This window comes from Eurosta solidaginis, chromosome 2 (genome assembly GCF_040869045.1).
Source record: "Eurosta solidaginis isolate ZX-2024a chromosome 2, ASM4086904v1, whole genome shotgun sequence".
NCBI classification, from domain to species: Eukaryota; Metazoa; Arthropoda; class Insecta; order Diptera; family Tephritidae; genus Eurosta; species Eurosta solidaginis.
Genome location: NC_090320.1, coordinates 149,162,369 through 149,182,697, shown reverse-complemented (window position 1 = coordinate 149,182,697; position 20,329 = coordinate 149,162,369). Strand labels below are relative to the sequence as shown.

The following is a 20,329-nucleotide window of genomic DNA, read 5'->3' as shown; positions in this document are numbered from 1 at the left end:
TTTCAATTCGGCATACAACGATATAAATAAGAAATAATAGTGTATGTACGTATGCAGCAGTTGTCGTTGTGACATAACGTAAATGTTGTTGTTGTTGTTGTTGTTGTTGTAGCAGTGCTTCGCCCCACCTAACAGTTGTGACCGATCACAAATTGTTATCAATATCCTCTAACGGAGGTCCAAGGAAATTTGCTGTTTTCAACAGGGGTCCACCATAATGAAAGGGATGTTAGAGGCATTGGTTCCACATTACAATTAAAGAGATGCTTGGTGTCATGTGGCGACACATTGCAAGTGGGGCATACATTTTGTATGTCGGGGTTGATTCTGGATAGGTAAGAGTTTAACCTGTTACAGTATCCAGGACGAAGTTGGGCTAGAGTGACTCGCGTTTCCCTGGGGAATATGCGTTCCTTTTCCGCAAGTTTTGGGTACTGTTCTTTGAGTACTGGATTCACCGGGCAATTCCTGGCATAAAGGTCCAACGCCTGTTTGTGGAGTTCACCAAGGACCTCCTTGTGTTTTTTTGCTCCATACGGCTGAGTTCTCAGGTGCCGTATTTCCTCAAAATGCTTACGGAGATGACTCTTTAAGTCCCTAGGCGGTGTTGGCTCATCAATAAGATGTCTGTTGGGATGCCCAGGTTTCTGGGTATTCAACAGAGACAGTTTGGTTAGCATCTCATTTCTCTCCCTGATGGGGAGTATTCTCGCCTCATTATTTAGATGGTATTCTGGGGACATAAGAAGACAGCCCGTGGCGGTTCTGAGTGCAGTATTTTGGCAGGCCTCTAGCTTCTTCCAGTGGGTAATTTTTAGGCTTGGCGACCATATAGGGGACGCGTAGCATACAATCGGCTGGCCAATTGCTTTGTATGTGGTAATGAGCGTTTCTTTGTCTTTTCCCCAAGTACTGCCAGCAAGGGATGTGAGGATTTTATTTCGGCTCTGGATTTTCGGTAAAATTGCGGCTGCGTGCTCACCAAACTGTAGATCCTGATCAAACGTCACACCCAAGATTTTTGGGGTGTAGGACTGTCGGTAGCGTAGTGCCATCGACTTGGATGTTCAAAATGGTCGACATTTGGGACGTCTATGTTGTAAATAAGGTCGCGGAGGATTTAGTCGGTAATAATTCCAGGTTTCGCGAGACGAAAAAACTGGAGAGATCAGGGAGGTAGCCGTTTATTCTGTTGCAAAGCTAATCGATCTTTGGGCCTAGGCCTGTGGCCATTATTGTGCAGTCATCGGCGTAGGAAACGATAGTAACTCTTTCTGTTGGCGAAGGTAGCTTAGATATGTAGAAATTAAACAAAAGTGGGGATACGACACCATTCTGTGGCACCCCTTGTTTAATTATTCTTGGTTTTGATGTTTCATTTCTAAATTGCACTGATGCCTGCCGACCACCCAGATAATTTGCGGTCCACCTTTTAAGACATGGGGGAAGGGTAGACCCTTCCAGGTCTTGCAGTAACGTGCCATGGTTGACCATATCAAAAGCTTTTGATAGGTCTAGCGCAACGAGTACTGTTCTATGGTGGGGGTTTTGATTTAAAACGCAATTTATCTGGGTGCTGATGGCATTTAGCGCGGTGGTGCTACTATGGAGTTCTCTGAAGCCATGCTGATGACAGGCTAGCACAAATTTGTTTTGAGCTAGGGGAGAAAAATGGTTTCAAACGTCTTGGCTACTGGCGATAGGAGAGATATCGGGTGATATGACTCTCCTATGTTAGCTGGTTTCCCAGGCTTTAGTAGCGGGACCACCTTGGCCATTTTCCATCGGGTATGACAAAGGTGGAAAGAGACAGGTTGAAGACATGTGCTAAATATTTGAAACCCTCTTTCCCTAGGCTTTTAAGCATCGGCATGGCTATGCCGTCTGGGCCCACTGCTTTGGATGGTTTAGCATGGCCGATGGCATCCTCAACCTCTTTGGCGGTGATGGTAATTGGTGACGTGCTGAATTTATGTTTTTGTGCTTGTGTGTTGGCCATCCGTCTATCTTTGTCGACCGTGGAATGCATTATATATTGTCGGCAGAAAGCGCTCCTGACTTATCTACATAGTCAGATCAACTATTGAGCCACCTCGATATTCAAAAGGCCATTAAAAGGAAAATCTGAAAAGAAAAAGAAAAATTAATTAATAAAAGGCCAGATTGCGCATTTCAGAAATATACTCACCACCGCGTGCTTTAAATCAATGACTTTTTTTCCATTCAGGAAGTGAAAAACCGTAGCAAATGTCAAAATATCTTATGCGCTACTACAGGCTACGTTTCGCGTACTAAATTTTGCGATCAATCATTCATTAATATACTTAATTTCACGAATCTCAACATTATCGGCAATACACGTGGAAAATAATATTGAATGGTGGAAACGCAACTCTGTTATACCTTTTCTGCCTGGTTTCGAACAGTCTTTCCGGTTCCGTGTGATGCCAGGCCACTTTTTGTGAAAATAAAGTTCACCACAAATCTAAAATAAATTTTAGAACTACTTCGGCGACATCTACCGACACAAGTCGAATTATAAATGTACTAAAATACTAAAGCACCATTCAGATTGAATGCATGAGTGGACGAAGTAAAGAAAGCTCGAAACCCACAAAATAATTGGCTGAAAGACATACTCCTCAGCATTGATTCCTTCAAATACCATAGCTATACTTAGTCGTCTTTGTAGCTGCGATTTATCGCCAAAAGTAGCCAACACACGGACTTCCAACTCCTCCTTCAGTTGCTGGATCGTCAATTCACTCAACTTTGCCATGTCAAAGTTGTATTCGAAGTCTTCGGAATTTATTCAACAATTCCTCTTCTGACACCAATTGTAACGTCATCGGCTGTAAAAGCATCGGCTTAGAGATGGCAGTACCCGTTAGTGTTGCTAACATTCGTAACAATATTAATACGAAACTTTTCTGGTGTTTTTCACTTGTCTTTTTCGCCCAATCCTATTCTTATACAATTCCGTGGGTGCGCGCCGTTGCCACTACGATATTGTACACATTATTTTGACCAAAGACCAACATATTAAAATTTCATCGAAATCAAAAATCATGTCCTGCGCGGACCGGGTGTCTTGAAATGGAATGAGCCTATAGTAATTTTATCCGATTATGCACAAACGGTACGGAAAATTATCCGTAACCTTGAAACATATTGCGAAAGTTGGAATTTAGAGGTAAATTTTGCCAAATCAGCAGTTATGGTGTTTAGGAAAGGAGGTAGGCTATCTAACATGGAAATGTGGATATACAAAGGGGAAGAACTCCAAATAGTATCTGAATATACATATTTAGGAGTAACGCTCACACCAAAAATGGTATTTACACAGCATCTGGAAAACAGGAATGCTTCTGCGAAGGCAAGCGTAAATGCAAATTGGGGCACGTATTTAAATAACGACCAAATTTCAATGAAGGCAAAGTGGCAAATGTACAATGCTGTAGAGCTACACAAGGGTACGCAACGCAAATATGGGGTTCTGAAATGTTTAACGAGGTAGACAAATTGCAATGTTACTTCTTCAAAAGAATTTATAGGCTCCCCAACTGCACTCCAACTTACGCAATAATGGTGGAATCAGATATGGAAAAGAGACATTTGTACACACTAAATCTACATCTGAGGTACGTTTGCAAGACATTGTTTGAATATAGTGAAAATAGATTGCCAAGAATATTGTCAAAAAAAGTTTTACAGAAAAATTTATTTTGGGCACAGAGATTAAACGCTTTAGGAAATGTGGCGAACCTAGTTTGGCATGAAGACAAGGCAAGCATGGCAAAATACTAATTTTTTAATATTATCGCACTTAAAAGCTGGAAAAAGAGTGAGAATGTGGCGAAAATCACTGAGTAGTGAAAATCGAATTTATAAATACCGTGCTTAATTTAGGGACGCAGTATTTTAAAGATCGTGCGACCACAATGTGGATTTTCAAGGCGAGATGAGACTTAATTTATTTAGAGGGCAGGTACAATAGAGGCTGTACACTCTGCAACCTCAATGAAACGGAAAACATACACCATTTCTTAGGCAAATGTCCTATATTAAGGCCTTTTAGACGAGTTTGTTTTGAAAGAGAATATTTAGGGGATGAGGAAGTAATCAGTGTGCTTAATGGGGAAAATGACCCTGATTGGAAAAAATGTATTAACTATATTACTGGTGATCTGAAAAACAGAAACTAATAATAACAGAATTTGAAAATTTTTAATTTGAATATTAAGATTAATTTGACTTTGTGTTTTCATAATTGTGAATAAATTTAAGCTAGAATCCAAACTTATATAAATTCAAAAATTCCGACAGACGACTAACAAGTCATTGTCGTATTCTTTTTTTTTCAAAACATATTTTTAAGAAAATCCAACCGATTTTGTTTAGATTTAAGGCATAATACTTATGTTAAATATTTTGAAATAAAGAAGTATCTATCTACCTCATGCAGGGTTTCGCGAGGCGAAAAAACTGAAGAGATCATGGGGGTATCCGTTTATTCTGTTGCAAAGCTCATCGTTCTGTGGGCCTGGGTCTGTGGCCATTATTGTGCAGTCATCGGCGTAGGAAACGATAGTAACTCCTTCTGGTGGCGAAGGTAGCTTAGATATGTAGAAATTAAACAAAAGTGGGGATAGGACCCCACCCTGTGGGGTGTTGTTTAATTTTTCTTGTTTTTGATGTTTCGTTTCTAAATCGCACCGATGCCTGCCGACCACCCAGATAATTTGCGGTCCACCTTTTAAGACATGGGGGAAGGGTATACTCTTCCAGATCTTGCAGTAAATTGCCATGGTTGACCATATCAAAAGCTTTTGATAGGTCTAGCGCAACGAATCCTGTTCTATGGCGTTTTGATTTAAACCGCAATTTATCTGGGAGCTAATGTCATTTAGCGCGGTGGTGGTGCTATGGAGTTTTCTGAAGCAATTATGATAACAGGCTAACTGCAAATTCGCTTTGAAGTATGGGAGCAAAATGGCTTCAAGCGTCTTGGCTACTGTCGATAGGAGAGATATTGGGCGGTATGACTCTCCTATGTTAGCTGGTTTCCCAGGCTTTAGTGGCGGGACCACCCTGGCCCTTTTCCATTTTTCGGGAATGACAAAAGTAGAAAGAGACAGGTTGAAGACATGTGCTAAATACACTGGATCACAAATTCCAACTTTTTTCTGCATCAGAGACGCTATTACGAAATTCCTATGTAAAATCACCCCCTGATTCCGAAAAACCAGGTTATTTTTAATTCTATGGTAACGTTTTTGAGACATTTACGAATTACCGTTTTTTTTCAAAAAAAAAAAAAAAAAATTGGGTCCACTTAATCATATATATCCCAAGAACGAATAGAGCAATTCCAAAACGGTTTGAAGCTTTTATAAGGCAATACAATTTTCTATAAACTGCGCGTACAACCCTTTTTGCTAGGGCTGCAGATTCAAAGATAACGAACAATCATTACGGATTTTTCAATTTTTTTTTTGTAAAAATATAAAAAATTTATATTTTGCGAGGAAGGTTCTCGAAAACTTTTTATTTTTTTGCAGATTTTTTTTTCTCTCTAAGCTCTGTTTTATTACAATAAACATAAGCTTTCATTCAACAAAATCGATGGACTAATACAAAAGTTATAAGCATTCAAGTAAAATATGCTTTTAATACTTAAGTACCCTACTGGTACATATGTATGTGTTAGTATTTCTATATCAGTTAGTTAGCAGGTAGATTTTCGAAGGGTTATTAGATATAAAAAACTGTTAGTGTCGTTTTCTCAAGCCCAGGTACATTTCAAGCAAGAGAATATTTTTAAGGCAGGTAGTGTTTTCTTTGTAGAACTAGGGAACCTTTTTGTCTAGGTAGGCTTGAATTTTTACTTGATCTAACTATAAATAATAGTACATGCGCCTTGTTCCTTCATAATATCTGCAAGGCTCGCCGGATACTGTTCAGTTTATAATTGCAGTTTATAACCCGTCATTGCCTTAAAAATATAATATGAATAAAAGGGCGCGAGAGTTTGAGTGTACAAATACACAGACATGCCCGGTTCCAGAAGGGGGGGGGGGGGGACTTTTTTTGTATTGACTGTAATGAAGTATATAATACAAATCTACATAGTAATTTATTATCACACAACGGATTTTTACTAATTTTTAATTTTTCTTGCTATTTTTAGTTATTATTACATATATTTAAAAAAAGTTCCCCCCCCCCTAGAACGTAACAAAGCAAGAAATTTTAAAAAGTAGTAAAAATCTAAAAATCCGTTGTTTGATAAGAAACTACTATGTATATTTGTATTATATAATTCATTACAGTCAATACAAAAAAAGTTCCCCCCTCCCCTGGAACCGCGCATGGATCCAGATATGTTCTGTTTCATCTGCGGTCAATTTATCTTTAAAAGGATGCAACGTGTGTTTTCAAATCCTTTGAAAGTTACATACTATAAGTATTTTGGAATTGAGCCTAAAAACAATGAAAAACCATGTACACCGAATACCCACACAGTCCAGTCGAATTGATTTTTTCGGAAACCGGAACAAAAAGATGCGCTGTAAAAATTAGGAATTTGCTCCCTTTTAATGCATAGCTGACTAATTTCTGAAACTATCTATTTGAAATTTATTACACCAATGAAGTGGAGGGAACCAACTTGCAATTCAACGCACTGCTATATTTGTACTACAAAAGTACTTGGGGTTGGAAGGTCAAGAAAAGTAACCTATGCGAGCGTATCTACAGTGTCATTACCAGAACTAAATTCAACGGAAGCTACATTGCCAGAATCAAATTTAACTTTAGTTCCGGCTCCAGTTTCATTGTCAACAGCAGTATCTGATTACGCGGCATCATGTTGTACTGGATTTCAAACGTAAAACGAAAGAAACTCTTTGTCACAAGCGCAACTCAATGATTGGATTAGGGATTTGGAATTGTCAAAGGAAAAGGCCGAACTACACGCCTCTCGTATGCAACAATTTAAATTTGTTTCATCTGATGTTAAGGTAACATATTATAGAACTCGTCACGAACAATTTTCCAAGTACTATACAAAGGAGCGTTTGTTACTGCAAAGACATTGCTGGTCTATTCAAACAGTTTGGTGAACCATATAATTCAAAAGAGTGGTGATTGTTCATAAACGGCAATAAATAAAGTTTAAAGGCCATATTATTACATATTGGCAACCAAAAGCCATCTATCCCGATCATGCATGCAGTAAATAAGAAGGAAACGTATGAGATAATGCAAAGATTGCTCAAATTAATCAAATACGAAGAACAGGATTGGAAAATATGTGCCGAGCTTAAAAGCCGTTGGAATGATATGTGGTCTACAAAGTGGATGCACAAAATACTGTTGCTTTCTATGCAAATGGGATAGCCGAGCTCGTCAACTCATCATAAAGAATTGGCCAGAACGAATCGAGTTTCAAGCTGGGGTGGATAACATAAAATACTCCCCACTTATAAAGAGGGAAAAATAATTCTACCTCCGCTCCACATCAAGCGTCAAGACTTTGGACAAAGAAGACGAAGCTTTTCACCACTTGAAGACAATCTTTCCAGAGATTTCAGAAGAGAAAATAAAGGTAGAGATTTTTGTGGGACCGCAAATAAGTAAAATGATGACCAATAACCATTTCAAAGAACTATTGTCACCAGAGGAGGCGGCAGCGTGGGATTCTTTTGAAAAGCTCGTTACTTCCTTTTTAGGCAAAACTCCTAACTACGAGATGATAGTGAACGACTTAATCAAAAACTATGAGGAAATGGGTAAATAAAAAACATATTCAAGACATATTACAACCTATCTGCCCGATAAACATAAAATTTTTATGAAAATTTTTTAATTTACATGAGAATATATAGCCCTAAATCCGAATTCATCGTCCAGTTCCCAACAAACAAGAACGAGAAAAATGTAAACAAAAAATTTGTTCTGAATTGAAAGATAAATCCAGCCTAAGAAAATAATATACTAACGTGTCACTTATGTATTTATCTAATTTACTTTATTATTTTCTTTCAGGAGTAAATATGTCTTTAAAAATTCATTTTCTACACTCCTATTTAAATTTTTTCCCGCAAAATCTTGGCGACGAAAATGACGAGCATGGCGAAAGGTTTCACCAGCAAATGAAAATTATTGAACGTCGGTATCAAGGATTCTGGGATGTCGCTATGATGGGTGACTGCTGTTGGTTTCTCATAAGAGAAACCGATCCTAATCTAAATAAGCGTCAAAACAAGACACATATCTTTTTCAATTATAAAATAAGATCATAGAGTTAAGACAGAATCATATGTACATATGCTATTATTTGTAGGGCACTTAAGTTTTACTATATAGATATATTTATTTGAATGCTTATAAATTTTGTATCAGTTAATAGATTTTGTTGAATGAAAGTTTATTTTTTTTTTGTTTTGTAATAAAACAGAGCTTAGAGAGAAAAAAAATCTGCAAAAAAAATAAAAAGTTTTCGAGATCCTTCCTCGCAAAGTACAAATTTTTTGGGTGCTAAGGCATAGAATACGGGACGCCCTTTGGCGTGAACAGCAAGGAGCCACAAAAGATTTTTAAAAGTTACGTGGACGTCGGGTTTTGGGATCTAGCCCAGAACAACCTGTCCGATGCAACCATCCCTTGCACGAGACACACTGACAAGAGTATGACCGTCCTAAAAAGATTCTTTTGCGGCAGACGCAGCAAAACCTTCCGGAGCAAGAGAATATGGAGCTGCCCCGCTGCAATGAGCTGCTGGGAGGATGACAATTTGTGGGAGGAACGGAACAAATTAAATGGGGTTACACTGAAATGACAGTCCTTGGTCGGGAGAAATCGCGAGTCGCTCCGGTACATAGAACCGACTGCTTGGGAAGCGCATCGGCATATATCATGCAATTTTTCTAAATTTCGAATAGGTTGGAACCTTTTGAAACATTCTGAGTGGCAACAACTAGGTAGAAAGTCTTAGAAGGTGATACATTATCTCTGCGCCAAATTTCATTTAAATCGGTTGAGCCGTTTCCGAGATCGGTCGGCTATACAAACATACAAATATACAAACATACAGACATACAAATATAAAAATATACAAGTGGCAACCCTTCTCAAAAATATCCCTATTGTAATGCGGAATGAAATACCTTTCGCTTGATACCCAGAGCTCACAGAGTATATTAAGTTTGATTGGATAACGGTTGGTTGTACAGGTATAAAGGAATCGAGATAGATATAGACTTCTATATATCAAAATCATCAGTATCGAAAAAAATTCGATTGAGCCATGTCCGTCCGTCCGTCTCTAAACACGATAACTTGAGTAAATTTTGAGGTATCTTGATGAAATTTGGTATGTAGGTTCCTGGGCACTCATCTCAGATCGCTATTTAAAATGAACGATATCGGACTATAACCAAGCCCACTTTTTCGATATCGAAAATTTCGAAAAAGTGCGATAATTCATTACCAAATACGGATAAAGCGATAAAACTTGGTAGGTGAGTTGAACTTATGACGCAGAATAGAAAACTAGTAAAATTTTGGACAATGGGCTTGGCACCGCCCACTTTTAAAGGAAGGTAATTTAGAAGTTTTGCAAGCTGTAATTTGGCAGTCGTTGAAGATATCATGATGTAATTTGGTAGGAACGTTACGCATATTACTATATGTATGCTTAATAAAAATTAGCAAATTCAGAAAACGACCACGCCCACTTTTAAAAAAAAATTTGTTTAAGTCAAATTTTAAAAGAAAGTTAATATCTTTACAGTATATAAGTAAATTATGTCAACATTCAACTCCAGTAATGATATGGTGCAACAAAATACAAAAATAAAAGAAATATTCAAAATGGGCGTGGCTCTGCCCTTTTTCATTTAATTTTTCTAGGATACTTTTAATGCCACATGTCGAACAAAGCATTACCAATCCTTGTGAAATTTGGTAGAGGCTTAGATTCTAGAACGATAACTGTTTTCTGTGAAAAAGGGCGAAATCGGTTGAAGCCACGCCCAGTTTTTATACACAGTCGACCGTCTGTCCTACCGGTCGGCCGTTAACACGATAACTTGAGCAAAAATCGATATGTCTTTACTAAACTCAGTTCACGTACTTATCTGAACTCACTTTATATTGGTGTAAAAAATAGCCGAAATCCGACTATGACCACGCCCACTTTATCGATATCGAAAATTACTAAAAATGAAAAAAATGCAATAATAATATACCAAATACGAAAAAAGGGATGAAACGTGGAAATTGGATTGGTCTATTGACGCAAAATATAACTTTAGAAAAAAACTTTGCAAATAGGGTGTGACACCTACCATATTAAGTAAAAGAAAGGGAAAAGGTTTTGCAGGGCGAAATCAAAAGCCCTTGGAATCTTGGAAGGATAAATTTTCGTGGTATTACATTTATAAATAAATTAGCGGTACCCGACAGATGATGTTCTGAGTCACCCTGGTCCACATTTTGGTCGATATCTCGAAAGCGCCTTCATATATACAACCTTTTAAAACCTTCATTAATACCTTTAATTTGATACCCATACCGCACAAACAAATTCTAGAGTCAGCCCTGGTCCACCTTTATGGCGATATCTCGAAAAGGCGTCCACCTATAGAACTAAGGCCCACTCCCTTTGAAAATACTTATTAAACCTTTTCATTTGATATCCAAATCGTACAAGCAAATTCTAGAGTCAGCCCTGGTCCACCTTTATGGCGATATCTCGAAAAGGCGTCCACCCATAGAACTAAGGCCCACTCCGTTTTAAAATACTCATCAACACCTTTCGTTTGATACCCATATTGTACAAACGCATTCTAGAGTCACCCCTGGTCCACGTTTATGGCGATATCTCGAAAAGGATCCACTTATAGATTTAAGGCCCACTCCCTTTTAAAATACTCATTAACACCTTTCATTTGATACCCATATCGTACAAACAAATTCTAGAGTAACCCCTGGTCCACCTTTCTGGCGATATCTCTAAAAGGCGTCCACCTATAGAACTAAGACCCACTCCCTTTTAAAATACTCATTAACTCCTTTCATTTGATACCCATATCGTACAAACAAATTCTAGAGTCACCCCTGGTCCACCTTTATGGCGATATCTCGAAAAGGCGTCCACCTATAGAACTTAGGCCCACTCCCTTTTAAAAAACTCATTAACACCTTTCATTTGATACCCATATCGTACAAACAAATTCTAGAGTCACCCCTGCTCTACTTTTATGGCGATATCTCGAAAAGGCGTTCACCTATATAACTTAGGCCCACTCCCTTTTAAAACACTCATTAACACCTTTCATTTGATACCCATATCGTACAAACAAATTCAAGAGTCACCCCTGGTTCACCTTTATGGCGATATCTCGAAAAGGCGTCCTCCTATAGATCTTAGGCCCACTCCCTTTTAAAATACTCATTAACACCTTTCATTTGATACCCATATCGTACAAACAAATTCTAGAATCAGCCCTGGTCCACCGTTATGGCGATATCGCTAAATGGCGTCCATCTATAGAACTATGGCCTACTCCCTCTTTAAATACTCTTTAATACTTTCCATTTGATACACATGTCATACAAACACATTCCAGGGGTGATTTTCCCTTATTTTGTCTCCATAGCTCTCAACTGAGTATGTAATGTTCGGTTACATCCGAATTTAGCCTTCCTTCCTTGTTAAAATTAAATTTTGAATAGATGGCAGCCTTATGAAACATTCTGAGTGGCAACACCTAGGTAGAAAATCTGTTGGAAAGAAGGTGATACATTATCTCTGTGCCAAATTTCATTTAAATCGGTTGAGCATTTCACGAAATCGTTCGGCTATACATACCCATAAATATACACACATACAAATATACAAATATACAAATGGCAGTCCTACTAAAAAATTTCCATATTATAATGCGGAGTGAAAAACTTTTCGTCTGATACCCATATCGGCATATTTCATGCAATTTTTTTTAATTTCGAATTGGTGGCAACCTTGTGAAACATTCTGAGGGGCAATACCTAGGTAGAAAGTCTTAGAAGGTGATACATTATCTCTGTGCCAAATTTCCTTTAAATTGGTTTGAGCCGTTCCCGAGGTCGTTCGGCTATACAAACACACAAATATACATATATATCTACAAATATACAAATGGCAACTCAAAAATGTCCCTATTGTAATGGGAGTGTAATACCTTTCGCCTGATACCTATATCGGCATATTTCATGCAATTTTTTTTTAATTTCGAATAGGTGGCAACCTTTTGAAATATTCTGAATGGCAACACCTAGGTAGAAAGTCTTAGGAGGTGATACATTATCTCTGCGCCGAATTTCATTTAAATCGGTTGTGCTGTTCCCGAGATCGTTCGGCTATACAAACATACAAATATACAAATGGCAACCCTACTCAAAACAGTTCCTATTGTAATGCGGGTGAAATACCTTTCGTTTGCAACTTTATGAAACATTCTAGTTGGCAACACCTGGGTAGGACATCTTAGAAGGTGATATATTATCTCTGTGCCAAATTTTATTTAAATCGGTTGAGCCGTTCCCGAGATCGTTCGGCTATACAAACAAAAATATACAAACATACAAATATACAAATATATCTACAAATATACAAATGGCAACCCTACTCAAAAATGTCCCTATTGTAATGCGGAGTGAAATGCCTTTCGTCTGATACCCATATCGGCATATCACATGCAATTTTTTTTAAATTTCGAATAGCTGGCAACCTTGTGAAACATCCGGAGTGGCAACATCTAGGTAGAAAGTCTTAGAAGGTGATACATTATCTCTGTGCCAAATTTCATTTAAATCGGTTGAGCTGTTCCCGAGAACGTTCGGGTATACAAACATACAAATATACAAATATACAAGAATTGCTCGTTTAAAGTTACAAGATTCAACGGAGCATACCGAACCGCATTACTTTTTGGACACGTTGAAACTAAAATTTTCTAATGTTCGATCGCTTTCGGAAGCTGGTGGATATCGGTGCTCCGTCCGCCTGATGATGTGATTTGTCTCACTCAAACAAATTGCTATCATCGCACCTACGCCTGCGACAAGCTACACACCCACACATTCATACACGCTTTTACTCGGGCGGTTGCATCGCGGATAACACACATACAAATACACGCGTAATCCTACACTACTGATGAAAGGCTGTCGTTATAGCTTTTTACCGAAAACGATATTTGAATATGTATGAGTAGTATAATTCATCTTTCATATCATTTAATATTCGCGACATTCCTCTTTAAATCTATCCTTGATATGTATATATATGAGATCAACTAACAGCTGATCGCTCAAAATTAGCATACGCACGCAAACATTACTAACGTTTATATTACGAAAATCTTTAGGAAAATTCAGGTAAAATTTTTAAGCAGACATGTGATCATTTTGTAATATATAGCATTTAGGACAAATTATTTGCAGTAATTGACAAAAAATGTTTGCTTATATTCAAGTATTAAGTTACTTTTTCAACATTTGTCTTTAATATTCACAGAAAGATTGAAGGTATGTATGTATATTGATGCAATACAACTCTGCTCTTTCTGGTGTTCTTCATTCCACTCCATTCGACAGCCTTCCACTCTAATCGCAACATAACCTCAATTTAAGCTGCCAAACTATATAATAAACAATGTTTTGAGATTTCTTTTTGTACACAGTAGATATATACGGCAACATTGCAGCGTTCTTTGATTCTGCACATACCTACATATGTATATTTAACGTTATTTCGTTGACCTCTTTTATATAATCACACATACCCAAACGTAGTCAGCCTATTGGGGGTGCGTGCTCGTTTTTAGAAGCACTTAGTTGATATGTTATAACATATAAGCGTCTGCTTAATAACGGTTTTTGGATCAATTTTATGAAAAATTATCGTCCGCGTCCGGCCAAGTAAGGTTAATTTGTCCGCCTAATTAATTAATTAATATAAGGCGCGATAACCTCCCAAGAAATTTTGGGCCGAGATTCTCTTCCAATTTGCGTCGTGCTCCTTTTCCATTTTTCTTACAAATTGGCGGGACGGGACCTACTTGTTTTATGCCGACTTCGAACGGCATCTGGAAGGCAGATGAGTTGTCACTGAGAGCGTTTCATGGTAGAAATACACTCAGAGTGCTTGCCAAACACAGCCTAGGGGCGACCCAGTTTGTCTGTAATTTTAATTGTAGATGTATCTCTTTTAACACGCTTATATTAGCTTCACTTGTATGTATGTTTGTTTGTAACTCTCTAGGATAGGCGCGCAAAGGGTAGTTACAAACAAATATATATAGTTAAAAACAAGTAAGGAAGGCTAAGTTCGGGTGTAACCGAACATTACATACTCAGTTGAGAGCTATGGAGACAAAATAAGGGAAAATCACCTCGTAATAAAATGAACCTAGGGTATACCTGGAATGTGTTTGTATGACATATGTATCAAATGGAAGGTATTAAAGAGTATTTTAATAGGGAGTGGGCCATAGTTCTATAGATGGACGCCATTTAGGGATATCGCCATAACGGTGGACCAGGGCTGACTCTAGAATTTGTTTGTACGACATGGGTATCAAATGAAAGTGTTAATGAGTATTTTAAAAGGGAGTGGGCCTAAGTTCTATAGGAGGACGCCTTTTCGAGATATCGCCATAAAAGTTGGACCAGGGGTGACTCTAGAATTTGTTTGTACGATATGGGTATCAAGTGAAAGGTGTTAATGAGTATTTTAAAAGTGAGTGGGCCTAAGTTCTATAGGTGGACGCCTTTTCGAGATATCGCCATAAAGGTGGACCAGGGGTGACTCTAGAATTTTTTTGTACGATATGGGTATCAAACGAAAGGTGTTGATGAGTATTTTAAAACGGAGTGGGCCTTAGTTCTATGGGTGGACGCCTTTTCGAGATATCGCCATAAAGGTGGACCAGGGCTGACTCTAGAATTCGTTTGTATGATATGGGTATCAAATAAAAGGTGATAATGAGTATTTTAAAAGGGAGTGGGTCTTAGTTCTATGGGTGGACGCCTTTTCGAGATATCGCCATAAACGTGGACCAGGGGTGACTCTAGAATGCTTTTGTACAATATGGGTATCAAACGAAAGGCGATAATGAGTATTTTAAAAGGGAGTGGGTCTTAGTTCTATGGGTGGACGCCTTTTCGAGATATCGCCATAAACGTGGACCAGGGGTGACTCTAGAATGCTTTTGTACAATATGGGTATCAAACGAAAGGTGTTAATAAGTATTTTAAAAGGGAATGGGCCTTAGTTTTATTCGTGGACGCCTTTTCGGGATGTCAACATAAACGTGGACCAGGAGTGACTCTAGAATGCGTTTGTACAATATGGTTATAAAATGAAAAGTGTTAATGAGTATTTTAAAAGGGAGTGGCCCTTTGTTCTACAGGTGGACGCCTTTTCGAGATATCGCCATAAAGGTGGACCAGGGGTGACTCTAGAATTTTTTTGTACGATATGGGTATCAAATGAAAGGTGTTAATGAGTATTTTAAAAGGGATTGGGCCTTAAATCTATAAGTGGACGCCTTTTCGAGATATCGCCCTAAACGTGGACCAGGGGTGACTTTAGAATGCGTTTGTACTATATGGGTATCAAACGAAAGGTGTTGATGAGTATTTTAAAACGGAGTGGGCCTTAGTTCTATGGGTGGACGCCTTTTCGAGATATCGCCATAAAGGTGGACCAGGGCTGACTCTAGAATTTGTTTGTACGATATGAGTATCAAATGAAAGGTGTTAATAAGTATTTTAAAAGGGAGTGGGCCTTAGTTCTATAGGTGGGCGCCTTTTCGAGATATCGCCATAAAGTTGGACCAGGGGTGACTCTAGAATTTGTTTGTACGATATGGGTATCAAACGAAAGGTGATAATGAGTATTTTAAAAGGGATCGGGCCTTAGTTCTATAGGTGGACGCCTTTTCGAGATATCGCCATAAAGGTGGGCCAGGGGTGACTCTATAATGTGTTTGTACGATATGGGTATCAAATTAAAGGTATTAATGAGGGTTTTAAAAGGCTGTATATGTGAAGGCGTTTTCGAGATATCGACCAAAATGTGAACCAGGTTGACCCAGAACATCATCTGTCGGGTAGCGCTAATTTATTTATATATGTAATACCACGAACAGTTACCCTTCCAAGATTCCAAGGGCTATTGATTTCGCCCTGCAAAACTTTTTCATTTTCTTCTACTTAGTATGGTAGGTGTCACACCCATTTTACAAATTTTTTTTCTAAAGTTATATTTTGCGTCAATAGACCAATCCAATTTCCATGTTTCATCCCTTTTTTCGTATTTGGTATATTATTATGGCATTTTTTTCATTTTTAGTAATTTTCGATATCGAAAAAGTGGGCGTGGTCATAGTCGGATTTCGGCCATTTTTTACACCAATATAAAGAGAGTTCAGATAAGTACGTGAACTGAGTTTAGTAAAGATATGTATATCGATTTTTGCTCAAGTTGTCGTGTTAACTGGGCGTGGCTTCAACCGATTTCGCCCTTTTTCACAGAAAACAGTTATCGTTCTAGAATCTAAGGCTCTACCAAATTTTACAAGGATTGGTAATGGTTTGTTCGACATATGGCATTAAAAGTATCCTAGACAAATTAAATGAAAAAGGGCGGAGCCACGCCTATTTTGAAAGTTTCTTTTATTTTTGTATTTTGTTGCACCATACCATTACTGGAGTTGAATGTTGACATAATTTACTTATATACTGTATAGATATTAACTTTCTTTTAAAATTTGGCTTTAAAAAAATTTTTGTTTAAAAAGTGGGCGTGGTCGTTCTCCAATTTTGTTAATTTTTATTAAGCATACATATAGTAATAAGAGTAACGTTCCTGCCAAATTTCATCATGCTATCTTCAACGACTGCCAAATTACAGCTTGCAAAACTTCTAAATTACCTTCTTTTAAAAGTGGGCGGTGCCACGCCCATTGTTTAAAGTTTTACTATTTTTCTATTCAGCGTCATAAGTTCAACTCACCTACCAAGTTTTATCGCTTTATCCTTATTTGGTTGCACTTTTTCGATTTTTCGAAATTTTCGATATCGAAAAAGTGAGCGTGGTTATAGTCCGATATCGTTCATTTTAAATAGCGATCTGAGATGAGTGCCCAGGAACCTACATACCAAATTTCATCAAGATACCTCAAAATTTACTCAAATTATCGTGTTAACGGACGGACGGACGGACATGGCTCAATCGAATTTTTTTTCGATACTGATGATTTTGATATATGGAAGTCTATATCTATCTCGATTCTTTTATATCTGTACAACCAACCGTTAACCAATCAAAGTTAATATACTCTGTGAGCTCTGCTCAGTGCAATATTTCAGATTGTAAAACAAACCGCATTTTTAACAAATATACTCCCCTAAGAAAAATTTAAAAATTTTGAGGAGTAGAAAATAAACATTTGTTTTATTTAACACCCCCAGCCTAAAATTTTCATAATCAACTATTTAATCCTGACAATGGAACAAGAAAAAACACTAAAATATGTACATACCTGTCGCCATTACTCCAATTTTATACTTCAAAAAAACATTAAAATGTGATATATTTTTTTAATTTCAGGTAAAACTCGTACCAAGGACAAATACAGGGTTGTATATACTGATTTTCAGCGGTTAGAGCTTGAAAAGGAATATTGCACATCTCGCTACATAACTATACGCCGTAAAACCGAGTTGGCCCAAATTCTGTCACTATCCGAACGGCAGGTGAAGATTTGGTTTCAAAATCGTAGAGCCAAAGAAAGAAAGCTAAACAAAAAGAATGCTGACCCATCTTCTTTATCAAACATAGTTTCTCATTGTGATCATTCAAATTCAATAGGAGCAAAGCCTAAGGTTGAGCCAGGACTTCACCTCCAACACACTCTGCATTCGATGACCACTATAAGTATGCCTTCTATGGGATTACATCATATGAGCCATCACCATCCATTTGCAGTGGCAGCAGCTCCAGCAAATCAATTTACTACACAACAGGGCCAGGTGTCTACGTCGGTGGCTAGCGTTAGTTCAATGGTGCTGTGACAATATTATGATTACTTTTTCAAGTAGAAAGAATATATCTGGATATTGGGGTGGTCCTTATACATGAAGTTAAAATTTGTTTCAATTCTCACCCTTTGGAAATGTTATACCACGATAAATAATACTACACATAAACTTTGATCCCGATTGGAGGCGATTAGGGGGTGGTGTCGCACATGGGTCAAAGTTAAAATTTTTCTATGGAGAATTCAAATTAAATTGTTTTGTTTTTTAGTTCCCAAATCCTACAATTTGATAATAAGCTATATAATATATAAGCGATGGCGAGTATCGTGGAAGATTAAATTACGAGCTTTATGCAGACATCAACATAGTTCACTGAACTAAAGCACGGCGGTTACGCTGGCTAGGTCATGTTATGCGAATGAAAGATGATGCTCCGGACTAAAAGTTATTCTTATCGGAGCTCACCTATGGAAGCAGAAGAAGACGAGGCTCTAACTCCACTGGGAGGACCTGGTGGAAAACGATTTAAATTTCCTTTCTTGATACCAATTGACACCAGTTCGCACGCTTCCCAAGGCCGTCGGTTCTATGTACCGGAGCGACTCGGGATTTTTCCCGACCAAGGACGGCCATTTCAGTATAACCCCATTTAATTTGTTGCGTCCCTCCCACAAATTGTCATCCTCCCAGCAGCTCCTTGCAGCAGGACTGCTCCATATTCTCTTGCTCCGGGAAGGTATCGAACCCAATCCAGGTCCGTCTCCTGACCCCGGTCATGTGTCTCGTGTAAGGGATGGTTGCATCGAACAGGTTGTTGTGGGCTAGATCGCAAAACCAGACGTGCACGTAAATCTATAAATCTTTTGTGGCTCCTTGCTGTTCACGCCCAAGGACGTCCCATATTCTGCGCCTTAGCGCCCCCGCTATCTTCCAGCAGACCCGCTGCTCAGCAAGCCACAACAAGTACCTGCTGTTGCTCGCGCCCCACTGCGCCACCAACTCACACGGCTGCTCCCACTCATACCTAAAATCTCCGTAGTAGAGTCGCGAGCAATGCCGAGTATCAGCCCCGGCCCCCGTCTTCCCCTCCCCCCCCTCCTCTTTTCCGGCAGCAATTGTGTAGGTGAAGGAAACAGACTCTTAGTCCCTACCTCCCTTTGCACCGTAACGAGAACCCCCGACGGGTTTAATTGGGCCATGTTGCCAAGCCGCATGCCCAAATACACCGGGTACCCCAATGCTTACCCAAGGACGTCCAGTCCCAGGGCCACAAAAGCAGTCGCGTCCTGGCCTTAAACAATCCAGGCGTAGTCACCCGTCACTTACTCCCAGAGTGACGACGTCTCCCCCTATGCACTTCAGAATTCTGCAGTTAAACTGTAGTGTATTAACTGGGAAGATCACGGAGATAGTCGATTTCATGAAGCGGCACAACATCCGCATTGCTGCGATTCAAGAGACTAAACTCACAGCAAGATCTGCATTGCAGACCTGTTCTGGGTATAATGTCCACAGAAAAGATCGCGAGAGCGGAAATGGAGGCGGCCTCGCATTTATCATACACCACTCTGTGCAATATCATATATTTGATCCCGACATCGACCGCAGGGACAGTGTCTTAGAACGTCAAGGATTATCTGTCCGGTCGGGCGATGCAAACCTAGAAATTATCAACATCTACATCCCTCCTGCCACCTGTTGCCCCAGTGGATACTGCCCTAATATCAACGCCGTACTCACTGGCAACAATCGCATTATCTTAGGCGATTTCAATGCCCATCACGATCTATGGCACTCAAACTTGCGGGTGGACAGTAGGGGTGAGATATTGGCGCACCAAATAGAAGAAACGACGTTTTGCACAATAAACGGAGACGCCCCCACACGTATGGTAGGAAGCTGTCACAGTTCGCCGGATATTTCAATCGTGAGCGCAGAACTCGTAAACTGCGTCAACTGGCAGCCGATGGTAACATTGGCATCCGACCACCTGCCTATACTTATTTCGCTCGAGCCTTCCGCCGACTTCATCGTCGCAGAAAAACGCACTTTCATTAACTTTAAAAAAGGAAAGTGGGACTAATACAAATCCTTTACAGACAACCGCTTTGCTGTCCTCCCTATCGCAACTGATGCCCGCCAAGGGGAGCGTGCTTTCCGCAAGGTCATTGAATCCGCCTCGGCTCGTTTCATTCCCGCCGGTAGAATACACTTCCCGGCGGAGGCCGCA

The 20,329-nt window shown here is 39.0% G+C and overlaps 1 protein-coding gene across 7 annotated transcripts in view; it reads left to right on the top strand.

Moving 5' to 3' along the window:
* The window catches only part of cad (caudal), a 663,489-nt gene extending 645,302 nt beyond the window's left edge, over positions 1-18,187 (top strand). For all 7 annotated transcript variants that reach the window (XM_067766324.1, XM_067766322.1, XM_067766323.1 and 4 more), the window contains one exon: positions 17,669-18,187. In XM_067766324.1, coding sequence (XP_067622425.1) covers positions 17,669-18,132 — 464 coding nt within the window. In that variant the 3' untranslated portion in view covers positions 18,133-18,187. The remainder of the gene's footprint in view (positions 1-17,668) is intronic.
* Positions 18,188-20,329: the final 2,142 nt, after the last annotated feature.